The 21786-nt window shown below is 29.3% G+C and overlaps 1 protein-coding gene and 1 pseudogene across 2 annotated transcripts; one reads left to right on the top strand and one right to left on the bottom strand.

The window, feature by feature from the left end:
• Positions 1-20: 20 nt before the first annotated feature.
• LOC130814676 (magnesium-chelatase subunit ChlI, chloroplastic) lies at positions 21-2127 on the bottom strand. Of its 2 annotated transcripts, none has more exons than XM_057680819.1 (3): positions 1893-2127; positions 1680-1795; positions 21-1276 (listed from the first exon to the last, which is right to left on the bottom strand). In XM_057680819.1, the coding sequence occupies exons 1-3, from the start codon at positions 1990-1992 to the stop codon at positions 227-229; spliced, it is 1266 nt and encodes a 421-aa protein (XP_057536802.1). In that variant the 5' UTR covers positions 1993-2127; the 3' UTR covers positions 21-226. The 2 variants fall into 2 exon arrangements, with proteins under 2 accessions (XP_057536802.1, XP_057536801.1); XM_057680818.1 differs by having other exon boundaries at positions 1680-1801; positions 1893-2125.
• An 842-nt stretch (positions 2128-2969) lies between these two features.
• LOC130815797 (F-box protein SKIP23-like) lies at positions 2970-9893 on the top strand (annotated as a pseudogene).
• Positions 9894-21786: the final 11893 nt, after the last annotated feature.

Below are 21786 nucleotides of genomic sequence, written 5' to 3'. Positions count from 1 at the left end.
ATAAGTTGAGCAAAAAAAAATACAGAAAGGAAAATTTTAAGCAGCAAATTCGTATACCAGAGTAATGATTTGATATGAATCCTAGATACTCGAATGTGTTCATTGCAGATCTGAATAATTCACTCAAGTCAGAACTCAAAAAAACTAAATGCCTTCACCTTCGGAACTACAAAATTTAATGACATAATATTAATAGCAAAGAGAGGCAATATGCAATCATACATCCTTAGCTAAATACTTCATAAAACTTTTCAATAACCAGTAAACCAGAATCGATTGACTCCAAAGGATCCTTCCTTAGCCGATGTCTTAGGCAGTTAGGAATGACAGTTGCGATATCCTCAGCAGTCACCTTATCTCTACCTTTCAGAGCGGCTAAAGCCTTAGCTGCTCTATTAGTCACTATATCACCTCTCAAACCATCAACATTCAACTCAGCACAGACCTTAGATATTTTAACACGAAGATCATGATCAATGTGTACTGATGAAAGGTTGCTCCTTGCGGATGAAATCTGATCTGTTAGCTTGCGTTGCTCATTCTCGTAAGAACTCCTGAATTCATTAGGATTCTTATCAAAGCGAGCCCTCTCCTCCACAATCTTTACCCTAAGCTCAGCATCCTTGACAGTTCCAACTTGAGCATGCATCCCAAAACGATCGAGTAATTGGGGTCTAAGTTCCCCTTCCTCAGGATTACCTGAGCCAATCAAAATAAATCGTGCAGGATGAGAAATCGAAATTCCCTCTCTCTCAACAGTGTTCCAACCTGAAGCAGCAGAATCCAAAAGAACATCGACCAAGTGGTCATCCAAAAGATTAACTTCATCAACATATAAAATTCCTCGATTAGCCTTAGCAAGAAGGCCTGGCTCAAACGCTTTGACACCCTCAGTTAATGCCTTCTCAATGTCAATGGTGCCACAAACCCTGTCCTCAGTAGCACCCAGTGGCAAATCAACCATATTGATTTTAGTCATTACAACAGCAAGATCTTCTCCTTTTAGGGACTTTTCTCTCACTTCGACACCCATTAACTCAGGATCTTCAGGGTCTGAGTTAAAAGGATCTCCAGAAACAACCTTGATTTCTGGGAGTAAATCAACTAATGACCTAACAGTTGTGGATTTCCCGGTACCTCTGTCACCCATGATCATAACCCCACCAATCTTAGGGTCAATAACATTTAACAAAAGGCAGAGCTTCATCTCATCTTGCCCAACTATAGCTGCAAAAGGGAAAACTGGCCTTTGAGTTTTTGTTGCAACCTTAGCAGCCTACATATTTTACAAAACTCAATTGGTTATGTGGATAAATAAAAAATACTAATAATTTCACAGTTAAGAGTTTTCAACAACATTTATGTCTTGATTTTTGTACATGATCCAAGCATTCTATGCCAATCTTCATAAAGATTAAAACTTCTCAGTATAGGAATCTTAATCGTCCTGTAATAAATTTTCCCTTTTATCTATTTCAGTTTACAATCAACCAGTTTTATTTTATGGGTTTCCCTTTAATGCTTGTGATTTGTGAAAATAATCAACTTTGTAAAAAAAACAAAATCCTAGTTGAAACACCCATTACCAGAGATCTAAGCTAACAATAATTGAAATTAAATTTAAATGATGGTATGGAAATAATGAAATTCAATCTTTAGCGCAGCAAAAGAAAGCAAACCTGTTCAGCAGCATTAATATCGGTGGCAACATTGGAAATAGAAAAATGTAGCTGAGACCTACTCTTGTTTACCGGAATTCCAATTCCACCATAGAATTTTCTCCAATTGAATTTTCCTGAAACTACGACAATTCCAACACTAAAATACCAGAATAAAATTTACTCAATTCAAACAAACGAAGAAAGACGGGAAAAGGAGCAAAGAGAGAATACCAGGGTTAGTAGAAATGGGAAAAGACGACAGTTTGTGGGAGGAAGAAGAAAGAGGGGAATAAGCGAAGTAAGAAGCAGAACATCCTAGTAATCCAGCCATGGTGTAAGGAAGGAAGATTGCAGCGCGGCAAACAATGGATTAGAGTGTGTCTGCGTCCAAATCTAAACCATGGCCCCGATAAAACTACTGGCTGGACTTCCCTCAAGATAAGGCGATAGATTTTGTTTCGTCTCTTATTTGGATCGTTCTGAAATAGTAGTATTTTTATTCATCATTAAAACTTATTTACTTATTTTATGGCTGTGTATGAAAAAAATGTATTTTAATAGAATTTTATTTAAATTGTCTAATTATATATTTTTATTATATTAATTTTTATAATTTTAGTTATATATAATTGAGTATATAAATTATTAAAATAACGCATTTAAGTGCATAAAGTCAAATTTAGACCGAGAAAATACTTCTTAATATTTCTGTCGTTGACATTATTATTATTGATATTAAATATTCAAACATCCTTATAAATTTGCTGCATTAAAAGAAATTTTGTAAACTTGGTGTCATAAATTTAAAGTAATAAATCTAAAGTATAAGAAGAGAGCGTAATACTCTTTTTGGCATACGAAATTTGTCTCGCTTTTCTTTTTAGTTCGTCTCATCAAATTTAAAGTAATAAATCTAAAGTAGGAGGTGAACGAACGATGAGACTATCTCGAAAGTCTTGAAAAAAATAAGTGGAAGTGGAAGACCTTCAGTGAAGCTATTGACCTTTGGAGGAAATGCGAAGAACACGAATTTGGCCATCGGCAACTTCCTCATGAACAAAATAATTATTCATCTCAATATGTTTTGTCTGTTGAAGTTAAACGGGGTTGTCGGAAAAGTAAATAACACTAATATCGTCACAATAAACTAATAGATTAGAAATCCCTCTATATTCAGCTTCAACATTGGAACATAAACCAGGTTAGTTGTCTTTTGAAAGACCATGCTAATAGATTATCACCAAGAAAAACATGAAACGTTGAGTATCACGATAACTACCCCAATCGACTACAGTATATGCAACTAAGATGTGGTTGAAGATAGATATAGGTGAAAATCATGATAAAGACTACCTTCGACGTATTGCAGAATATGTCAGAGAGCATGCATGTGAGAAGCCACAAAATTATGCATATATAGACATCTTTTGCTGAACAACATATAAAATACTCCCTCCTATTCAGCTTATGTGTTTCATTTTCTTTTATGGTCAAGTCACTTTAATTGTCTCATTTTTATTTTTGGTATGGGTTTTTGACTTTTATGCCTTTAATAGCTTTATCCTATTTTCAATTATACCCTCCATTACCCATACTAATTTTCCTCCCTTACATTAAAAAATCCATAATACCACTCTCTTTCCTACCATTAGGGTCCCACTTTTGACTCTCCTTAAAATCCGTGAAAAGTCAAATGGAACTCCTAAGGTGAATAGGAGAGAGTATTAGGCCTGGTAAAAGTAAGGTATTGCAGAGTACAGTAAGACTATGAAGAGAAAGGATCATCACACGAATTATTGGAGTGAGCATTAGATTTAGTGTCTACAGGAGCCAGAAAAGATTTTATATGGTGATATACCATCCCGGGCATGAATTTCATAGGCATATTTGGACTGAGACAAGAATAAAGCACCCAAATTTTAGTAACAACAGTACCTCAAAAATAACATAAAGGACATGGATCCTTGATGGCAAATTCTAAACTCAACAGTTGAATAATGGACTGGCAGAAGGAAGTTCTAGAAGCAGTGAGAATGATTATTCACATATAATAGAAGATATGCAGTATCACAAGTACTATGAGTGAAACTAATTTAAACATGTAAGAAGCAAAGCAATTATACGATGCACGAGGAGCTTGCTTGAGATCATAGAAAGATTTATTGAGTTAGCACACATAGGAAGGATGTTGAGGATCACAGAAACCCATAGGTTGATACAGGTAGACTCTTTCATTAAAATGTCAATGAAGAAAAGCATTATTGACATCATACTGATAAATAGACCAAGCTTTAGAGTAATCAAGGCTACGAACAGCAACCTACTAGACTACAAGTATCACCACAATCGATACCAACTTGTTGATATGCACCATCACCAATAAGTTGAGCTTTATGTCGCTCAAAAGAACCATCTGAACACTCTTTATATCAAAAAATCCAAATTGATCTAAATACGTTGACTTTAGATAGCCAAGGGACTAAATCCTACGTTCTATTTTTAATAAGAACATTAAATTCCTTAGTCGTGGCCATTTTTCAATTAGGATCTTGGAGATCTACTAAAGAATTTTTGGATAAGGGTGATTTTGTGGTGGAGGTATGTAGCCTCTCATGATAATAAGGACGCTATTCCCAATTTCATTGTTTTGTCTTTGTATGAGGTTGGTTTCTTCAAGGGTAATTTAGATCTTGCAATATCAAAGGATTGACTGAGATCTTGTTGTTGAATGTGGATTACAAACTAAGATAATCGCAAAACAAATCAGTAGTCAATCATATGACTAGTCTAGTATTGTTGATTTATATAGAGAGGTACAAGTGAGATTTCTAAGGAAATGATCTAATACAAAATATTATATATTTTTTTAAAAAAATATAGATATACAAAATATAAAATATTTACCAAATAAATAAATAACTAATATCTCAATGATATTATCTTATTCTAATATGCACCTAAAAAAGCCCCTTTGAGTTTCTTGCAATGAATCCAATACCCACTTTGCTATTAGGCACATATACAGCAACATTAACAGTAAGTTTCACGAAATCTACTAATGGGAGCTTCATTTCGCTTCTTTGCGTACGACCATCTTACTAGATAAACCTATCTTCGTGGCATCTTAATATTCTTAGAGCCAATCCATGGCACACTGTAGACAAGCGTGCAATGCAATATATATATATATATATATATATATATATATATATATATATATATATATATATATATATATATATATATGTGGTTTTCAAAGATATATAATAATAAACATAATATTAATAATATATAGTGAAGTTGAATTAATATATACTCCCTCCGTTCTTTTTTGATCTTCCACTTTGGATATTTCACACATATTAAGGAAGATAGAATCTTTGGGTTGTAGTGGGTATTATTTTAATTAAATAGTAGTATGAAGTAATGATTGTATTGGAAGTATGAGGTTGTAATGGGTATTATTTTAATTAAATAGTTATGTGAAGTAATGATTGTATTGAAAGTATGAGAGAGAAAATAATTATAAATAAAAGCAAAAGGGGTACATTAAAAGAAAGAGGGGGGGTTTTAAGGGGTAAAAGTGAGATAAAAACTTTCTAAAAATAAAAAGTATTCTAAAGTGGAAGAACTTTTGAAACTACCCGTTAGTAATGTGGAAGATCAAAAAAGAACGGAGGGAGTAATTGTTAAGATATAGTGATTTGATATTATTAATTTGTGTACTAAACTTAAATAGTTTATAGAAGACCTAAAATGTGAGAAATTGTCTTGTAATATATATATATATATATATATATATATATATATATATATATATATATATATATATATATATATATATATATATATATATATATATATATATATATATATATATATATATGATTTTCAAAGATATATAATAATAAACATAATATTAATAATATATAGTGAAGATGAATTAATATATAATTAATATAGTGATTTGATATTGTTAATTTGTGTACTAAACTTAAATAGTTTATAGAAGACCTAAAATGTGAGAAATGAAATTGTCTTGTAAGTTAAATATAATTAATTTATTATTTACATATAGATTCTTTTTTAAAAGATCTTATTGTCTTTGTCATTTCCTAACTTTACAATCTGCAATTATAATCAAATTTTTAATAAAATACAAAAAAAAAAAAAAAAGAAAAAAACTAAAACAACGATGCCAAACTTAATCTTACAAAATTAATTGAAAATTTAGCAATGACCTATATATTTATATATGTGGTTTTCAAAGATATATAATAATAAACATAATATTAATAATATATAGTGAAGTTGAATTAATATATACTCCCTCCGTTTTTTTTTGATCTTCCACTTTGGGTATTTCACACATATTAAGGAAGATAGAATCTTTGGGTTGTAGTGGGTATTATTTGAATTAAATAGTAGTATGAAGTAATGATTGTATTGGAAGTATGAGGTTGTAATGGGTATTATTTTAATTAAATAGTTGTGTGAAGTAATGATTGTATTGAAAGTATGAGAGAGAAAATAATTATAAATAAAAGCAAAGGGGTACATTAAAAGAAAGAGGGGGGGTTTTAAGGGGTAAAAGTGAGATAAAAACTTTCTAAAAATAAAAAGTATTCTAAAGTGGAAGAACTTTTGAAACTACCCGTTAGTAATGTGGAAAATCAAAAAAGAACGGAGGGAGTAATTGTTAAGATATAGTGATTTGATATTATTAATTTGTGTACTAAACTTAAATAGTTTATAGAAGACCTAAAATATGAGAAATTGTCTTGTAATATATATATATATATATATATATATATATATATATATATATATATATATATATATATATATATATATATATATATATATATATATGTATATATATATATATATATATATATATATATATATATATATGTATATATATATATATATATATATATATATATGTATATATATATATATATATGTATATATATATATATATATGTATATATATATATATATATATATATATATATATATACATATATATATATATATATATATATGTATATATATATATATATATGTATATATATATATATATATGTATATATATATATATATATATATATGTATATATATGTATATATATATATATATATGTATATATATATATATATATATATATATGTATATATATATATATATATATATATATGTATATATATATATATATATATATATATATATATATATATATATATATATATATATATATATATATATATATATATATATATATATATATATATATATATATATATATATATATATATATATATATATATATATATATATATATATATATATGATTTTCAAAGATATATAATAATAAACATAATATTAATAATATATAGTGAAGATGAATTAATATATAATTATTAAGATATAGTGATTTGATATTGTTAATTTGTGTACTAAACTTAAATAGTTTATAGAAGACCTAAAATGTGAGAAATGAAATTGTCTTGTAAGTTAAATATAATTAATTTATTATTTACATATAGATTCTTTTTTAAAAGATCTTATTGTCTTTGTCATTTCCTAACTTTACAATCTGCAATTATAATCAAATTTTTAATAAAATACAAAAAAAAAAAAAAAAACTAAAACAACGATGCCAAACTTAATCTTACAAAATTAATTGAAAATTTAGCAATGACCTATATATATATATATATATATATATATATATATATATATATATATATATGTGGTTTTCAAAGATATATAATAATAAACATAATATTAATAATATATAGTGAAGTTGAATTAATATATACTCCCTCCGTTCTTTTTTGATCTTCCACTTTGGGTATTTCACACATATTAAGGAAGATAGAATCTTTGGGTTGTAGTGGGTGTTATTTTAATTAAATAGTAGTATGAAGTAATGATTGTATTGGAAGTATGAGGTTGTAATGGGTATTATTTTAATTAAATAGTTGTGTGAAGTAATGATTGTATTGAAAGTATGAGAGAGAAAATAATTATAAATAAAAGCAAAGGGGTACATTAAAAGAAAGAGGGGGGGTTTTAAGGGGTAAAAGTGAGATAAAAACTTTCTAAAAATAAAAAGTATTCTAAAGTGGAAGAACTTTTGAAACTACCCGTTAGTAATGTGGAAGATCAAAAAAGAACGGAGGGAGTAATTGTTAAGATATAGTGATTTGATATTATTAATTTGTGTACTAAACTTAAATAGTTTATAGAAGACCTAAAATGTGAGAAATTGTCTTGTAATATATATATATATATATATATATATATATATATATATATATATATATATATATATATATATATATATATATATATATATATATATATATATATGATTTTCAAAGATATATAATAATAAACATAATATTAATAATATATAGTGAAGATGAATTAATATATAATTATTAAGATATAGTGATTTGATATTGTTAATTTGTGTACTAAACTTAAATAGTTTATAGAAGACCTAAAATGTGAGAAATGAAATTGTCTTGTAAGTTAAATATAATTAATTTATTATTTACATATAGATTCTTTTTTAAAAGATCTTATTGTCTTTGTCATTTCCTAACTTTACAATCTGCAATTATAATCAAATTTTTAATAAAATACAAAAAAAAAAAAAAAACTAAAACAACGATGCCAAACTTAATCTTACAAAATTAATTTAAATAGTCAATGTGTTTTTTTGTTTGAATGGTCTTTCTCTATGATGCATAGCTTAGCTTCTATAATATATTGGAAAAATTATTCAGAATAATTCAATATTTTCATGATTTTTTTACAACAATCTTAATTATTGATCAATCATGAATAATCCCAAGTTTAGGAGTATTTTTCTAGAGTAAACTTATATAACCCAATGACCTATATATAATAGTAGATAATTTAGCAAAAAGGTAAATTGAAAATTAATTTAAAATTAGAGAAAGATTTTGAAAATTTACATATAAAAAATTCTGAATAATAAAAAAAAGTATAAATTACCCTGAATAATACGTTGTTTTTTCCGCTCGTATACTTTTTTACCTGTAACCGGAGGTGAGCTAATTTTAACTTTTTTTTGGATAAAATTAAGAAAGACAAATTGAAGAACACTTGCTGCTGGTATACTCACTGCTTACTGCCTCTCTCTCTCATTCATGGCGCTATTTATCACCTTCAGAATTCAATTTTAATGAAGAAAAAATTTCCTCTTTTCTTCAATGGCATCTCTGTCTGTAAGCGATCAATCTTGCTTCTATCTCCTCCCCAAATCCCCATTCCTGATTCACCGCACAATCCTACTTCATGGATTGTTAAAGTTGAAGAAAAGGACCTAAAAGATTTCGAATTTATTTCCCACTTTCATGGTCTCAGTTACCTTTACCCTTTAATTTCCCTAGAGTAATGGATCTTTCTAATATTCGAATTCGTGATATAGCCTCTGAGTATTTTCTTTGTTATACTTATAATACGTCTGAATTTCTTAATTTACTTATGGAAAAGGTTGCATACTTATCTAGGTCAAATAATAGTGATGATTTCTATCTTTTGACTATTTATGTTTCTGGACAATTAGCTTTGTTTAACAATCTGCGTAATCGATGGCATGTTATTTCTGATAAAGTTGATTTTCCTTATGATGATGTTATTGCCTTTAATGGGGAGTTTTATTCTGTTGATTATACTGGAAAAACCGTTTTAGTTGAAGTTGATGATGTTGATACATTAAAATTAGTGGCAAAACCTGTTTGCGGAGGCGATAAGAAACGTTTAGTCGAAATCGATGGTGAATTAATGTTAGGGGATGTATATTTTGGTCTTCCTCCATGGGAGAATTTTAGCAATAGACGTAAAATGGAAGATTTAGATGAATGTGCTGCTTCGAGGTCGTTTTGGTTTAAGGTTTATAAGTTGGAGTACGAAGGAATGAATTGGGTCGAGGTTAAGGATTTGGGAAACTATGTTTTGTTTCTTGGAATGTATTCTTCATTTTATGTTCTTGCTGCTGATATATTGATGGAGAAGGAAAATTGCATTTATTTTGCATTTACAGATAATATTTAAAATTGCATTTTCAATGAAGCTAATGATGTCTTCAAGTTTCATTATGGTGGTGTGTTTAATTTGGAGGATTCTAGCATCACTTATTCCAATTCATTTTGGCCTCCTGCATCGTATGATATGTTTGAATTACTATTATAACACGAACATCATGTTTACATAAAGGAATTTCTTTTACTATTGATGTTCTAGATTGAGATGATGACGAAGGTTAATACATGTTCAATATCAAATTAGTTTACCTTTGAAAATGAAAATGGAAAAAAAAATGAGAAGAAGTTGGAAGAAGTAATTAAAATGGAAGAATAAAGCGAGGAAATGAGGTAAAACATCTGCAAAAAAGAATGAAATAGAGGTAGAAGATGAAATCTGATGTGCAACGATCATAAATGACCTTTTCTACTAGTTACAAAACAGTCAGGTATACCAGCGAAAAAAACATCTTAATATATTTTGATAACATTATATACTCCTAGTATGATATCACAATATTTAAAATAAATCCTTAAAATAAATTCCCAAGTACGAAAATAATGCATGTTAAATTGACAATTATTCTCCAGAGTTTATTATTTAGGTGTATAAAATCTTTAGAATAAATAACTCTTTTTTTTAATAAAAAATTACTTAAAAAGATGTGTTGATTTATACACTTAGTTGATTATTTAATGAAAATATGCTTATTTAATGAAATAATGACATTTAGTGAAGTTCTTATGAGCTAACATTTATTATTTTAGAGCAAAATTATTAAATTGTATGTATGATAATTATATTCTCCTACATGAAAAATCTTATTTAATGCTTTCCAAAACTGCTACATCAAGATATCCTCCGTCCAAAACCCTAGCCTTTCTTTTGTCTTTTTGTTCCTCTTAAAGAACCCTAACTTTTATTGTTGATTTTAGGGCTACTATCCACCTCATGATTATTGGTAAACCTTTAATTTTTTTATTTTTGCTTTTTCTTATTTTTAGTTACAAATAAAATTTATTCTCTTTTATATTATAGATAGAGCTATTCAAATATGACCCGACCCAAAACCGAAAGTTAACCGACCCGAAAATATGTTTCTTTTTTAGGTTTATCGAACCGACATTATCCGAACTGAAGTTGCGCTCGAACCGATTTACGACCGAAAATCGTAAAATCGAACTCGAACTACGACCGACTTTTATAACCGACATATAACCGTTAACCGAGATTACCCGAACCTAATATTGACGACCTGAGTCATACCCGACCCGAATCATGCTCAAACCGAACTTGATCCGGCTAAAACCGACTTAACCCGGACGAATTTTTAATCGAAATGATATAAACTTGAACCAATTTTAACATAGAGGTATGATCGACTCATATTCAATCATCTTATTAGTTAATCTAATAAAGTAATAGAAATTTTAATAAATTAAATTTTATACATACATGGTTTCATATATTTAGAGTTAATAATCAATGGTCAATGTTTATTTAACTATTTTTAATCAATTTAGATGAAAAATGATAAAACTTTAATTTTAACTTACAGTCAAACAAGTAAAAATAATAAAGGAATAATCACTAATTGATTTGCATTTTAACTATTTTGCCTTAACTAAGGGGAATCTTATCATCAAATAAAAAATGTCTAACAACTTAATCTGATATTGACTCGATCTATAGTAATTATTAATTCGTAGCCGAATTCTACTGGAAAATAATACCCGAACCCGATCTGTACCCGATAAAACCGAACCAATTATTAACCGATGACAGTCCGAAACTGATGGACTACTCGACGCGAACTTCAACTGACACCGAACCGATGCTAACCCGATAGCTCAAATAATTGATCTTCAACCGAACCGTGACTAACCGACCTGACCCGAGTGTGACCCGCCGTAACACGCATCCGAAAAATAACCGATCCGAAATACAACTGAACCGAATGACACCCATCTGAAACCGACTCGATCACCCGAATGAACACCTCTAATTATAGAGTTACTTTATCCATTTATTGGATTGAATCTATTATCTACCCATATATTCGATTTTAAAGTCTATCATGGTGATAGTTTAGAGTCTTGTTTTCAATTTGATGGTAAAAGGTACATGACATCATCACAAGTGTCAGTTATATTATACAATTAATGTTATTAAACTTATCTCAATTTCAAAGCTACACAAGATCTAAAGATTTTTTGAAGGAGACTGTATTAAACAGCGATGTGATCGAAAGAAAACTTTAATGTTAAATCTATTTTATAATGATTGTGACTTTTTCTATATAATTTTAGTTTGATTAAAATTGTTATGTATTTGGTGGATTATTACCTATATCAATATTCCTACTTTCTCACGTTTATTTTCATGCGATGACTCGACAACAAATGAGAACCATTTTCTAAAATCGGTGAGGCTACAGTTAGGGGCTCTATAGTTGTGCATTTTTAAAACTCTTTAAACCTAAATGCAGTTTCGTATGAGGTGAATGATATTATCCTCATGTTGTAACAAGCACGATTCATAAGTATATAAATTCATTGTAAATTATCATATTATATACGATCTAATAAAAAGAATGTAAAAATATATATGTCATTCTTATATTGATTTACTATATAAAATAATTCTTATTAAAATTAAAATTAACTTATTCCTTAATATATAAATAGTATATCACAATAAAATATATTCTTTTAAATTTTCTTAATATTGTGAATTGCCATCATTTTAATATATAAATAGTACTTCCTCCGTTTTGATATTATTGCTATATTTACATAGGCACGGAAATTAAGAAAAGTGATTGACCTACACTGTAGCTGATTGTTTACTTTATAGAGTATAGTATTTTATTATTGTTAATTGAAAAAGAAAAAGGAAAAATAAGTTGTTAGGTTACTTTATAGAGTATAGGATAGTATTTTATTATAGAGTATAGAGTAGGATAAAAATAGGAGTAGACAGAACTTTAAATAATTGTTTTATTACTAGAAACGAAAATGTAACAAGTAATATGAAATTGCCAAAAATAAAAAATGTAGCGAATATTATAGAACAGAGAAAGTATATCGCGATCATCGTTTTAATATATAAATAGTATATCGCGATCATCTTATTTAACACATATCGATGATATCCTTGCCGTCTTTATCAGTTACCCCTTGCTGTCGCCGCCTTCTCTTCCAGCCGCTGTCACCACCACCACCAACACAGATATCCTTGCCGTCCTCTTTCATTCGCCTCCTAAACTGTCCCAAAAAGATGAAACCGGTCCATGGCTTTCTAAAGGAAGAAATTCAAGTCTCCATCATTGACTTTTGATGGTGATGAAGAAATTGGTTTCTTCATTTGTTATTCAACAATCAACATAACTTGTGGTTCTTCATCTATTGCTGGTACTGTTTCTTTCTAATTCCCTTGTCTCACTGTTCTTTTGACTCTTTATATCATTGCAACAATTTCAATACCCATACTGATCTGATTTTGATGACCATTGGTTATTCTTTCAATTTGCCTAATAATAGTCTAGGTTAGGGTTTACTAGTATTACTACATGGATGATGTCATTCTCCCCTTGCTTGCCATTTGCCATTTGCCATTTGCCATTTGCCATTTGCCATTTGCCATTTGCCATTTGACCCGTAAACAACGGCAGACAGAGTTGCTCTTCATCCATCTCTCTCTCTCTCTCGCTCTCTCTCTTTTTCAATTTCAGGGTACAGTCCCATTCAAAATAATTTCAAATGTTGAAATAAATCTTAGATAAGTTAATTCAGATGTTTCCATCGTTGAATTTTTCTTGAATTTCATCGAATTAGGTAAATAGTTATTAATTTTGGGGTCCATAATAATGATGTTGATTAAATTTTAAATTTTGGTTTGTTTTTGAATCAGACTAAGAAATTAATGAAATTCAAGAGGAATTATTTTTGCTAATATAGGTTGTATATACTTACATGAATTGGAATTACATGTGAATGGAATTTTGGTGATATTCCTATATGCTCTGTTTGTTATGGATTGAAGTAAAGAAAACTTCTACCAATGGTATCTTGAATTGGGATAGGTTTGATTGGAACTTAATGGATTGATTATGAAGTTGAGAATATAAAGACAAGTTTAAATATGATTTGGTATTGGATAAATTTATTTCAATTGGAAAATTTGATTAGTTTAGAACATAATTTGAACTTTGATTGCATTTATTTGAATAGAGAATTTGAGCATGAGTTTAAATAGGAGATTGGTATTTTGATGAGTTATATGACTCAAGGATGAGAACACGAGTTTGAAGAAGAGATTGTATCGATATATCGGTTGTGGACTTTTTTAATTGAATGAGTTAAGAATGTAGCTTATGTATTAAATTATGGAATTGGGTTCACTTTGATCTTATTGGGAAAATTGGAGTTAGTTTGTGATTTAGCAATGAAATCTAATATTATGATCGTCTATGGATTATAGTTGGAATTAATGAGTATGAATCGTATATTATAAGCTCATTTTTGGTGTAATAGGCGTTTGGCTTGAATTTGGTGATATAAGTTTGATTTTGAATTTGATAAAGAAAGGTGATTTGAAGTTCTATTACTAGTTGATTATGAGTTTAGTATTGTGAGAATTTGATTTTGAAGTTAGAATATCTATAATGTTGTAGTCCCAGTTTAAGATTTTGAATATGAAATATGATTGTACGACCATATATTAGCATCATGTAAACTTATTCATATCGTCTAACGGTCTAATTGATTTAGAAAATAAAATTGATCATGTTTGTGTGAGTGTGGCTATGTAATTCTTTTAGCTGTAAATTACTTATGAATTATGAAGGATATGTTGATTATATGTTGTGAAGTGATTTGAAGTTCAAATTGAGTAAATAAATGATTAAAGAAAATGAGTATTTTGTTCTTAAGAATTTATTTTGATATTATTGATTGAATATTAAAAATGGCAGAGAATAAAAGAATATGGAATCAAGAATGAGGAAATATTGATGCTTGATAACAAGAACGCATAACATATTTAAATAGTGAAGATTGAATATGAAAAGAATGCAATCAAGCATAAAACATTATTGTCAAAGAACAATCTATCTTGAATTGAAGTCATGAATAAAAAACTCAAGGAAGTGAATGCTATCCTTAAGCCATGACTAAAATTCATTAATAAATGTAGAAAATTACAAGAAAGCAAAGAATTTTGCAAAAGAATAAAAAAAGTCCGAAATCAGTATTGCATAGGACGTGTTAACTTTATTATTTCAATCATCCAAACTTTTTTGGTGAAGTTCCCCAGGCAATATGCGGACATGACCTAGCGATTGGTCTGGCACGCTTAGGCACGCTTGAGCGCTATAGCTGAGACCTCTACAACTAATTGCGAGAGGAGTTAAGATATTAATAAGACATTAATTAGTTATTTAGGATTGTATTTGAGACTATGAAATCAAATGAAGTAAACATCTTATCAATGTTTCTACTAAATATTAAGCTATATGAAAGGTGTATTCAGCGTAAGCTGACTTTGTAATTTTGTTTTTTGAATCTTTTCTGTTGTGAGGGTTGATTATGTGTTTGATGAAGTTAGCAACAATTAAACTTAAAGGTCAACGGCTCGTGATCAACAAATTGACTTCTTTTAGAATTATAAATGAATGTAAGTTAGGTAAAATTCAAGTATTTATTTTGATGGTTTGATTGGAAGAATCCACTATATGAGTTGATGATGGCGTTGAATGCCCGGGATGATGCCAATGATTGAGGATGTTTAGATGTTTTGTTTTAAATTTTACATGTTACTCTTAACTAAATATTTTTTGGATTATTCGATTTACAAAGTAACATTACCGGATTTTCTGCACAAAATTTATATACTAAAAATTATCTCAAACTCTTGAAATTTATTTAATATATCATAAGTAATGTAGCGTTTTAAATATATTTTAAATTCTAATAGTTAAATATTTAAATGTTTGTTTAGATCATAGTGCAACAATTTAGTTTCGGTTAAGGTCGCGAAACGGATATTACGGTCAATATGGATAATTTCGCCAAAATAAACTAAAAAACTTTTTTAATACAGTTGTAATACGATGATGCAACCTTGTTTTTATACCATGATTTAGATGATAATATAGTCAGTTGAGTTGTTGATTTTATTATCTAAGTAGCAGCTCAATACAATATTAAGCTTAAGTTGCGGGCTGTTAGAGGACAATTTCAAAGGTCAGGAATAAGGTTGGGACAATTTGGAGTTACTCCCTCCGTTTCTTAAAGAAGTTCTCATTTGCTATTTTGGGTGTTCTATTTTTTATTCTCATAAAGAATTTTTTTATTTATATTATAAATTTTGAATAAAAATAACCTTATTTATCCTTATTTTAATATTTTAATAACTTCATTTTAACATTTTTATATTTCTTAATCCTTATGGTCCCCACATGTTTTCTGCAAACTTTATAAAAATATTTTTTATTAGTTGTGGTTCTCATGTTTTTTCCACTAACTTCATTTTAATATTTTTTTAGTGTTTATGGTTCCTATTTTCCCTCCATCAAATTTATTATTCAATAAAATAATATATTTACTATTTAAAAGATTTTATTTTTCCTAATTTCCGTAAACATTCTTTGCGGGAACTTTAAAAGGGAACGGAGGGAATATATCCCGACTAGCACGATAAAGAAAACATTTAATCTTTTGGAACATTGAGTTTCCACAATCAATTTCATATTGTAAATAAGCATTGAGTATATCCCAGAAGAGCTCAAGGGCCGAGGCTATGCCTTTGCAAATAAGCATCCCTTACACGAAAAACTCCATACTTGATCATAATACAACATCCCTCATCATTCATCTTTGCAATGCATATTGAAACTTTTAAGTATTTATACGTGTCAATTGGGAAGAATACATCATCAATCAACTTTTTTCACCATTCCCTCGTTCTAATATTAATAAAAACCTCTAATTTTACATCCTTTTAAAAAATTTTTTTTTTAAGGTGTCCCTTCCCCACCTAACCAAGCCTTTCTCCATAAGGGAGTTGTTTTTCCATCTCCTATTCTCCAATCCAGAAAACTCCATTCTCAACCAGTGATTTCGAACTCTAATTGCTTCTTTATACATAACTTGGGTTGAAAGCTGAATTTTGCTTCCCAAATTGACGAATGAGGAAAGTAGCTTGCTTTCGCGACTTTAGCAAGGATCAAATTTGGAAAACAATAAAAACTCCAAAATTGCTTTGCTAGCAAGGCTGTGATGAATTTCTCTAGATCGTTAAAACCCATACCTCTTTCCTCTTTTGGTCGGCACAACGTACTTCAAGTTTTCCAATTCATCACCTTATCGAAACTGGAATTGCCCCACCAAAAATTAATTATGATTCACTCAACATCATTGCAAAAGTTAATAGGGAGTTTATAGCAGCTTATGTAAAAATTTGGAATAACTTGTGCAACTCATAATAAGATCTCTTCTTTCCCGCCTTTGATAGGAGCTTCTCTTTCTATCCTTGAAACTTTTTCCATAGCCTATTTTTAAAACTAGTGAAACAAAGTTTTTTGGATCTACTAAAAAGTGTTGGTATAATATTTTTCATGAGACGATACCTCCTTCAAGCTTAGGACATTTTTGTTGCGTCTCTTTGCCTAATCCTCCAAGGCTTTGCTATATTAACTTCACATTTGTCCCTGTTGATCTTTTATCGTGAGAGGTGCCCATTAGTATGCAAAATATTCATCTTAGCCTCTGCTTCTCGTTCAGTAACTCTTGTGAAGATAATGTTATGATCAACAAAGATAGGTGAGTAATAATGGGAGCATTCCGAATAACAAAGTTTCCTTGCAACAACTTCAAATTATGTGCTTTCTTGATCAAAGGACCTAGATCTTCAGCACAAATAAGAGATACGGATACAAAAGGTCTTGTTGACGAAAACCTTTTTCAGGATAAAGCTCATCAAGTTGGTTGACCATTTACAAGAAAAGAGTAAGAATTAATGGTCACACATTTCATCACTTTTGAAATCCAATTTGAAGAGAACCAAAATAGTGACCGTGACACTCTCCAAAAAGTCCCATTCAATCATGTTGTATGCTTTGCTCATATCCAATTATAGCCATTATACCCCTTTTCTTATTAGTACTATGACTTATGCAATTAAGACTTTCAGATACAAGGATAACATTGTCTGTGATGTGATGAGTCTACTTGGAACAAATGTACTTTGATTGTTAGGCATGATACCCTAGAGTTATTTCGAAAGACACTTAGAAATCAATGTGTAAGACACATAAAGACTAATTGGTATAAGGTCTTTCAAATTATCAGTTTTTTACTTTATGGATCAAAGCAACATGTGTATGATTAAGACCCATAGGCATATCCTCACTATTCAAAACACTTGGGACAAGATTGCGTTTATCATACTCAACAATCACAATCTATTACTAGATTCACACATAATCCAATTACAAATACATAATTCAACTATCATAAGATAAGCTCTTCGTATTTCATTTTGATTTCTTGACTTTACTTTGCCAAGACTTCTTTGGATTTGATGAACCATCAACTCTTTCGGGATTATTTGTGACATTAGTTTCTTCTACTTGTTGATGTGAAAAAGATAGTTCTTATGAAAATGCTTTTCTTTTGAACTACTTTTCCATGAATGAAAATATTTATTGTTTATCAATTAAAATCGATCAATCATTAGTAATTTATTATTATATAATCATATCATATAATATAAAGAACACATGATAACAAACCAAGTTTAGACTTATAGAGATTAAGATTTTTAATCAAAGTAAAAATTACACAAATGTTAACTGATGAGTAATTAAATTTACATGATAGTCATTTAAACAAGGTTGATAATTAAAATACTTAAGTAGCAATTTAAAAGTATAATAAAAAACCTTTTTTTCATGAATTCCACAAAAAACGATAGGTTTGGGCAGTATTGATCCAGAGCGGTGGTAGTGGGAAGCCGAAAAGTTTATGGTGGCAGCAGTGAGGTAGTCATCTTCAAGTTTGGTGGGTGTTGTGGTGTATGGCAGGTTATAGGTTTTCCGAAAACTTGCTGCTGACTGCTGTTGTGTGCAGATTAGGTTGATAATGGGTATATTAATACATTAAGGGGAGGTACCTAAGGTGCTATTAAATTTTTTTTGGAGTTTTTAGAGCTGTAAAGAGTGAGTTTATCTCTGTGAGTGATGTCTTTATTATATTCTTGAATCATTAAAAAAATATATAACACAATTTAGAAGGGAGGTACCTAAGGTACACCATTAAAATTTGTTGTGTTCTTGCTTTTATGTTTTTTGCTTTTGTTTAAACTCTATTGTTGTGCTATGTTTTTTGAGGGTCCAAATCCTTTCACAATGATAAACCATATTCCCCCTTCGAATTCCCGTTCACCATCGTCCAAACCATCATCATAAGCTGATTCCACCGTTTGTCATATTCAATGCATTACAAATTAAAAAATCATACCATCAAGTCTAACTTTTCATGACCAAATCATCACCATCTTTTTTCTTTATTCCAAGAAATCTGGGTATGAGAACATTTTTTTTCCGTTTGTAATGTCCAGGTTCTCTCCTACGAGTCCCTTTTTTAATTTATTCTTTTGGTGGAAATTTTGGTATTTTATATGGATATTTGAAAAAATTATTGATTTACTAATTAGTTTTAACAATTGTTGTCAGAGACGGTCTTTCCGAGAGACGCATTTGATATATGGCTAAATAACCAGTTGATACAAATTAAAGAAAAACTAAGAATGTGAACTTTTTGTTTTGAGGTCGTTTCTTTGAGAGACGGTCTCTTACAAAAGTAGTTGGTTTGTTTTTCTAATTAAAATAATTATTTTGGTGTAGATTTGAGATTTTATCATGTAGGAAGATGATTTAAATTGATTAGTAATAAGTCATTCTATGGATTGATTTTGGCTCTATAGGGTTAACGGTTGTCAAATGAGTTAACATTGGGAAAATATGTAATAGGATAAGTTTATTAGTAATTCTTGTCTTCTAGTGGAGTGGACCTCTATTAAGGATTGAGTATGTTGAGTTATTGACAATTGATACTCGATATCTGGATATCAAGATGAGTAATTAGCGACCTCTTTTTAAAATGCTATTTAATTGTTGTGAATTATAAAGTTTAGAAAAGGAAAAATTACGGATGATTGTGATTTGGTTTATAGGTCAATGGATTGGGCTCTAGGCTTATCATAGACAATAGTGTAGTTTATGGGTCACTGAGATCTTGATTGACGCATTTCTGTTTTTTGAAGTGAAATGCCTTTTAGATAACGGCTAGCTTCATAACCCTAGAGCTATGGAGTTACCTCTCAACTAGATTTTTACTGTGTAGGAAGATCTATGATTTTTGAAAGCATGTTTTTGAATAGAATGGGTTGTAACTTGTAAATTGTTATCATTAACTTTGTGAAGTCACGAGTTTTTTTTTTTTTTATTATTTTGGTTTTAGATTACAAATTATTCGCTTGTAATCAGGTTTTGGACAATGTTGTTGGAGTGGAGAATTACTTTGTTTGTTTCAGGCATCATCGGTATAATGTTGATACTTGTGATACTAAATTGTAAACCCTATTAATGAAATTCAATATAAGAGAATTATAGTGAGTTTGATGAAACTCTAGCTTATTTGTACAATTTTTCTTAACAAAATAACCTGGATACTCATGCTAGATGTATTAGATTTGATTTGAATTAATAAGGTGACAATTATAGTCTAATATTGTTGCTATCAAGAGTTAATCGAAAATAATCTCTTTGTCAGTGTTATAAAAAATAAGGGTAAAGTTGCGTACATTCGACCCCCCAAACCCTACCATCAAAGCTGACCATGGGGTAGGCCTGAAATGCAATCGCCCAGAGCCTAGTAGCTGAAAGGGCCAAAGTGAGAAACATCGGCTATGAACTGTTCACATTTGAAAAATGGCAAAATCAGTATGTTGGTCGAATACTTGCAGTAACTCAAAACGTAAGATGTGAGACGGCAAATTACAATTCCTAAGTTGTGACTTTTCAAGATTTTATTAATTACTAATTGATGGGAATCTTTCATCCCTTCTGTTCGCTCTTCTATTTGAGTTTTTAGAAGGTTTAGGAAAGTTGCTAATTCTTTTTTGATTTTTCCTATTTTTGGTCCAAATTATTAGTAATGGCTTCAATGCAGCGAATTAATTCGACATTTAAGAAGTGAATCCTTTCTTTTGCACATTATAAATTATAATATGAAATATGGTTTTGAATGTCTTTTTAAATATATGGAATCTTTTAGAATTTGAGATTAGGCTTACTTTAGTTTCAGAGAGTACCGTATTTTAGGGTGTTGCTAAACTTCGCCATCTTTTTCATTTTTTCGCCACCCCTCCAAATGAAATTACGAATTTGCCCCTAATTTTTTAAAAATTACAATTTTGCCACTCATTTCAAATTTTTTATTTATGATAATAATAATAATAATAATAATAATAATAATAATAATAATAATAAAAACAACAATAATAAAATTAAATAATAATTATTATTCAAAAAAAAAAAAAAAAAATTGAGTCGCCCAAAATTGGGCGACTGAACCATGGTCGAGTCGCCCAGATCTGGGCAACTCGACCATGGTTCAGTCGCCCAATTTTGGGCGACTCAATTTTTTTTTTTTCTTTTTTGGAAAATAATAATAATAATAATAATAATAATAATAATAATATTAATACTAATAATAATAATTTATAGATTAATGTGGTCTATTAGCTCAGTTGGTTAGAGCGTTGTACTATTAACGTGAAGGTCACAGGTTCGAGACCTGCACAAGCCATTATTTAATAATTATTAATTTTTTATCATATTTATAATAAAAAATTAATAATTATTAAATAATGGCTTGTTCAGGTCTCAAACTTGTGACCTTCACGTTAATAGTACAACGCTCTAACCAACTGAGCTAATAAACCACATTAATCTATAAATTATTATTATTATTATTATTTTCCAAAAAGAAAAAAA

This window comes from Amaranthus tricolor, chromosome 6 (genome assembly GCF_026212465.1).
Source record: "Amaranthus tricolor cultivar Red isolate AtriRed21 chromosome 6, ASM2621246v1, whole genome shotgun sequence".
Lineage (NCBI taxonomy): Eukaryota > Viridiplantae > Streptophyta > Magnoliopsida > Caryophyllales > Amaranthaceae > Amaranthus > Amaranthus tricolor.
This window is presented reverse-complemented; position numbering and strand designations above follow the sequence as displayed.

Coding starts and splice junctions, on each gene's coding strand:
- LOC130814676 (XM_057680818.1), bottom strand. CDS start 1,992: ATGGCTGGATTACTAGGATGTTCTGCTTCTTACTTCGCTTATTCCCCT. Junction 1,802..1,892: donor TCCCATTTCTACTAACCCTG/GTATTCTCTCTT, acceptor GAATTGTCGTAG/TTTCAGGAAAATTCAATTGG. Junction 1,277..1,679: donor ATATTAATGCTGCTGAACAG/GTTTGCTTTCTT, acceptor TAAAATATGTAG/GCTGCTAAGGTTGCAACAAA.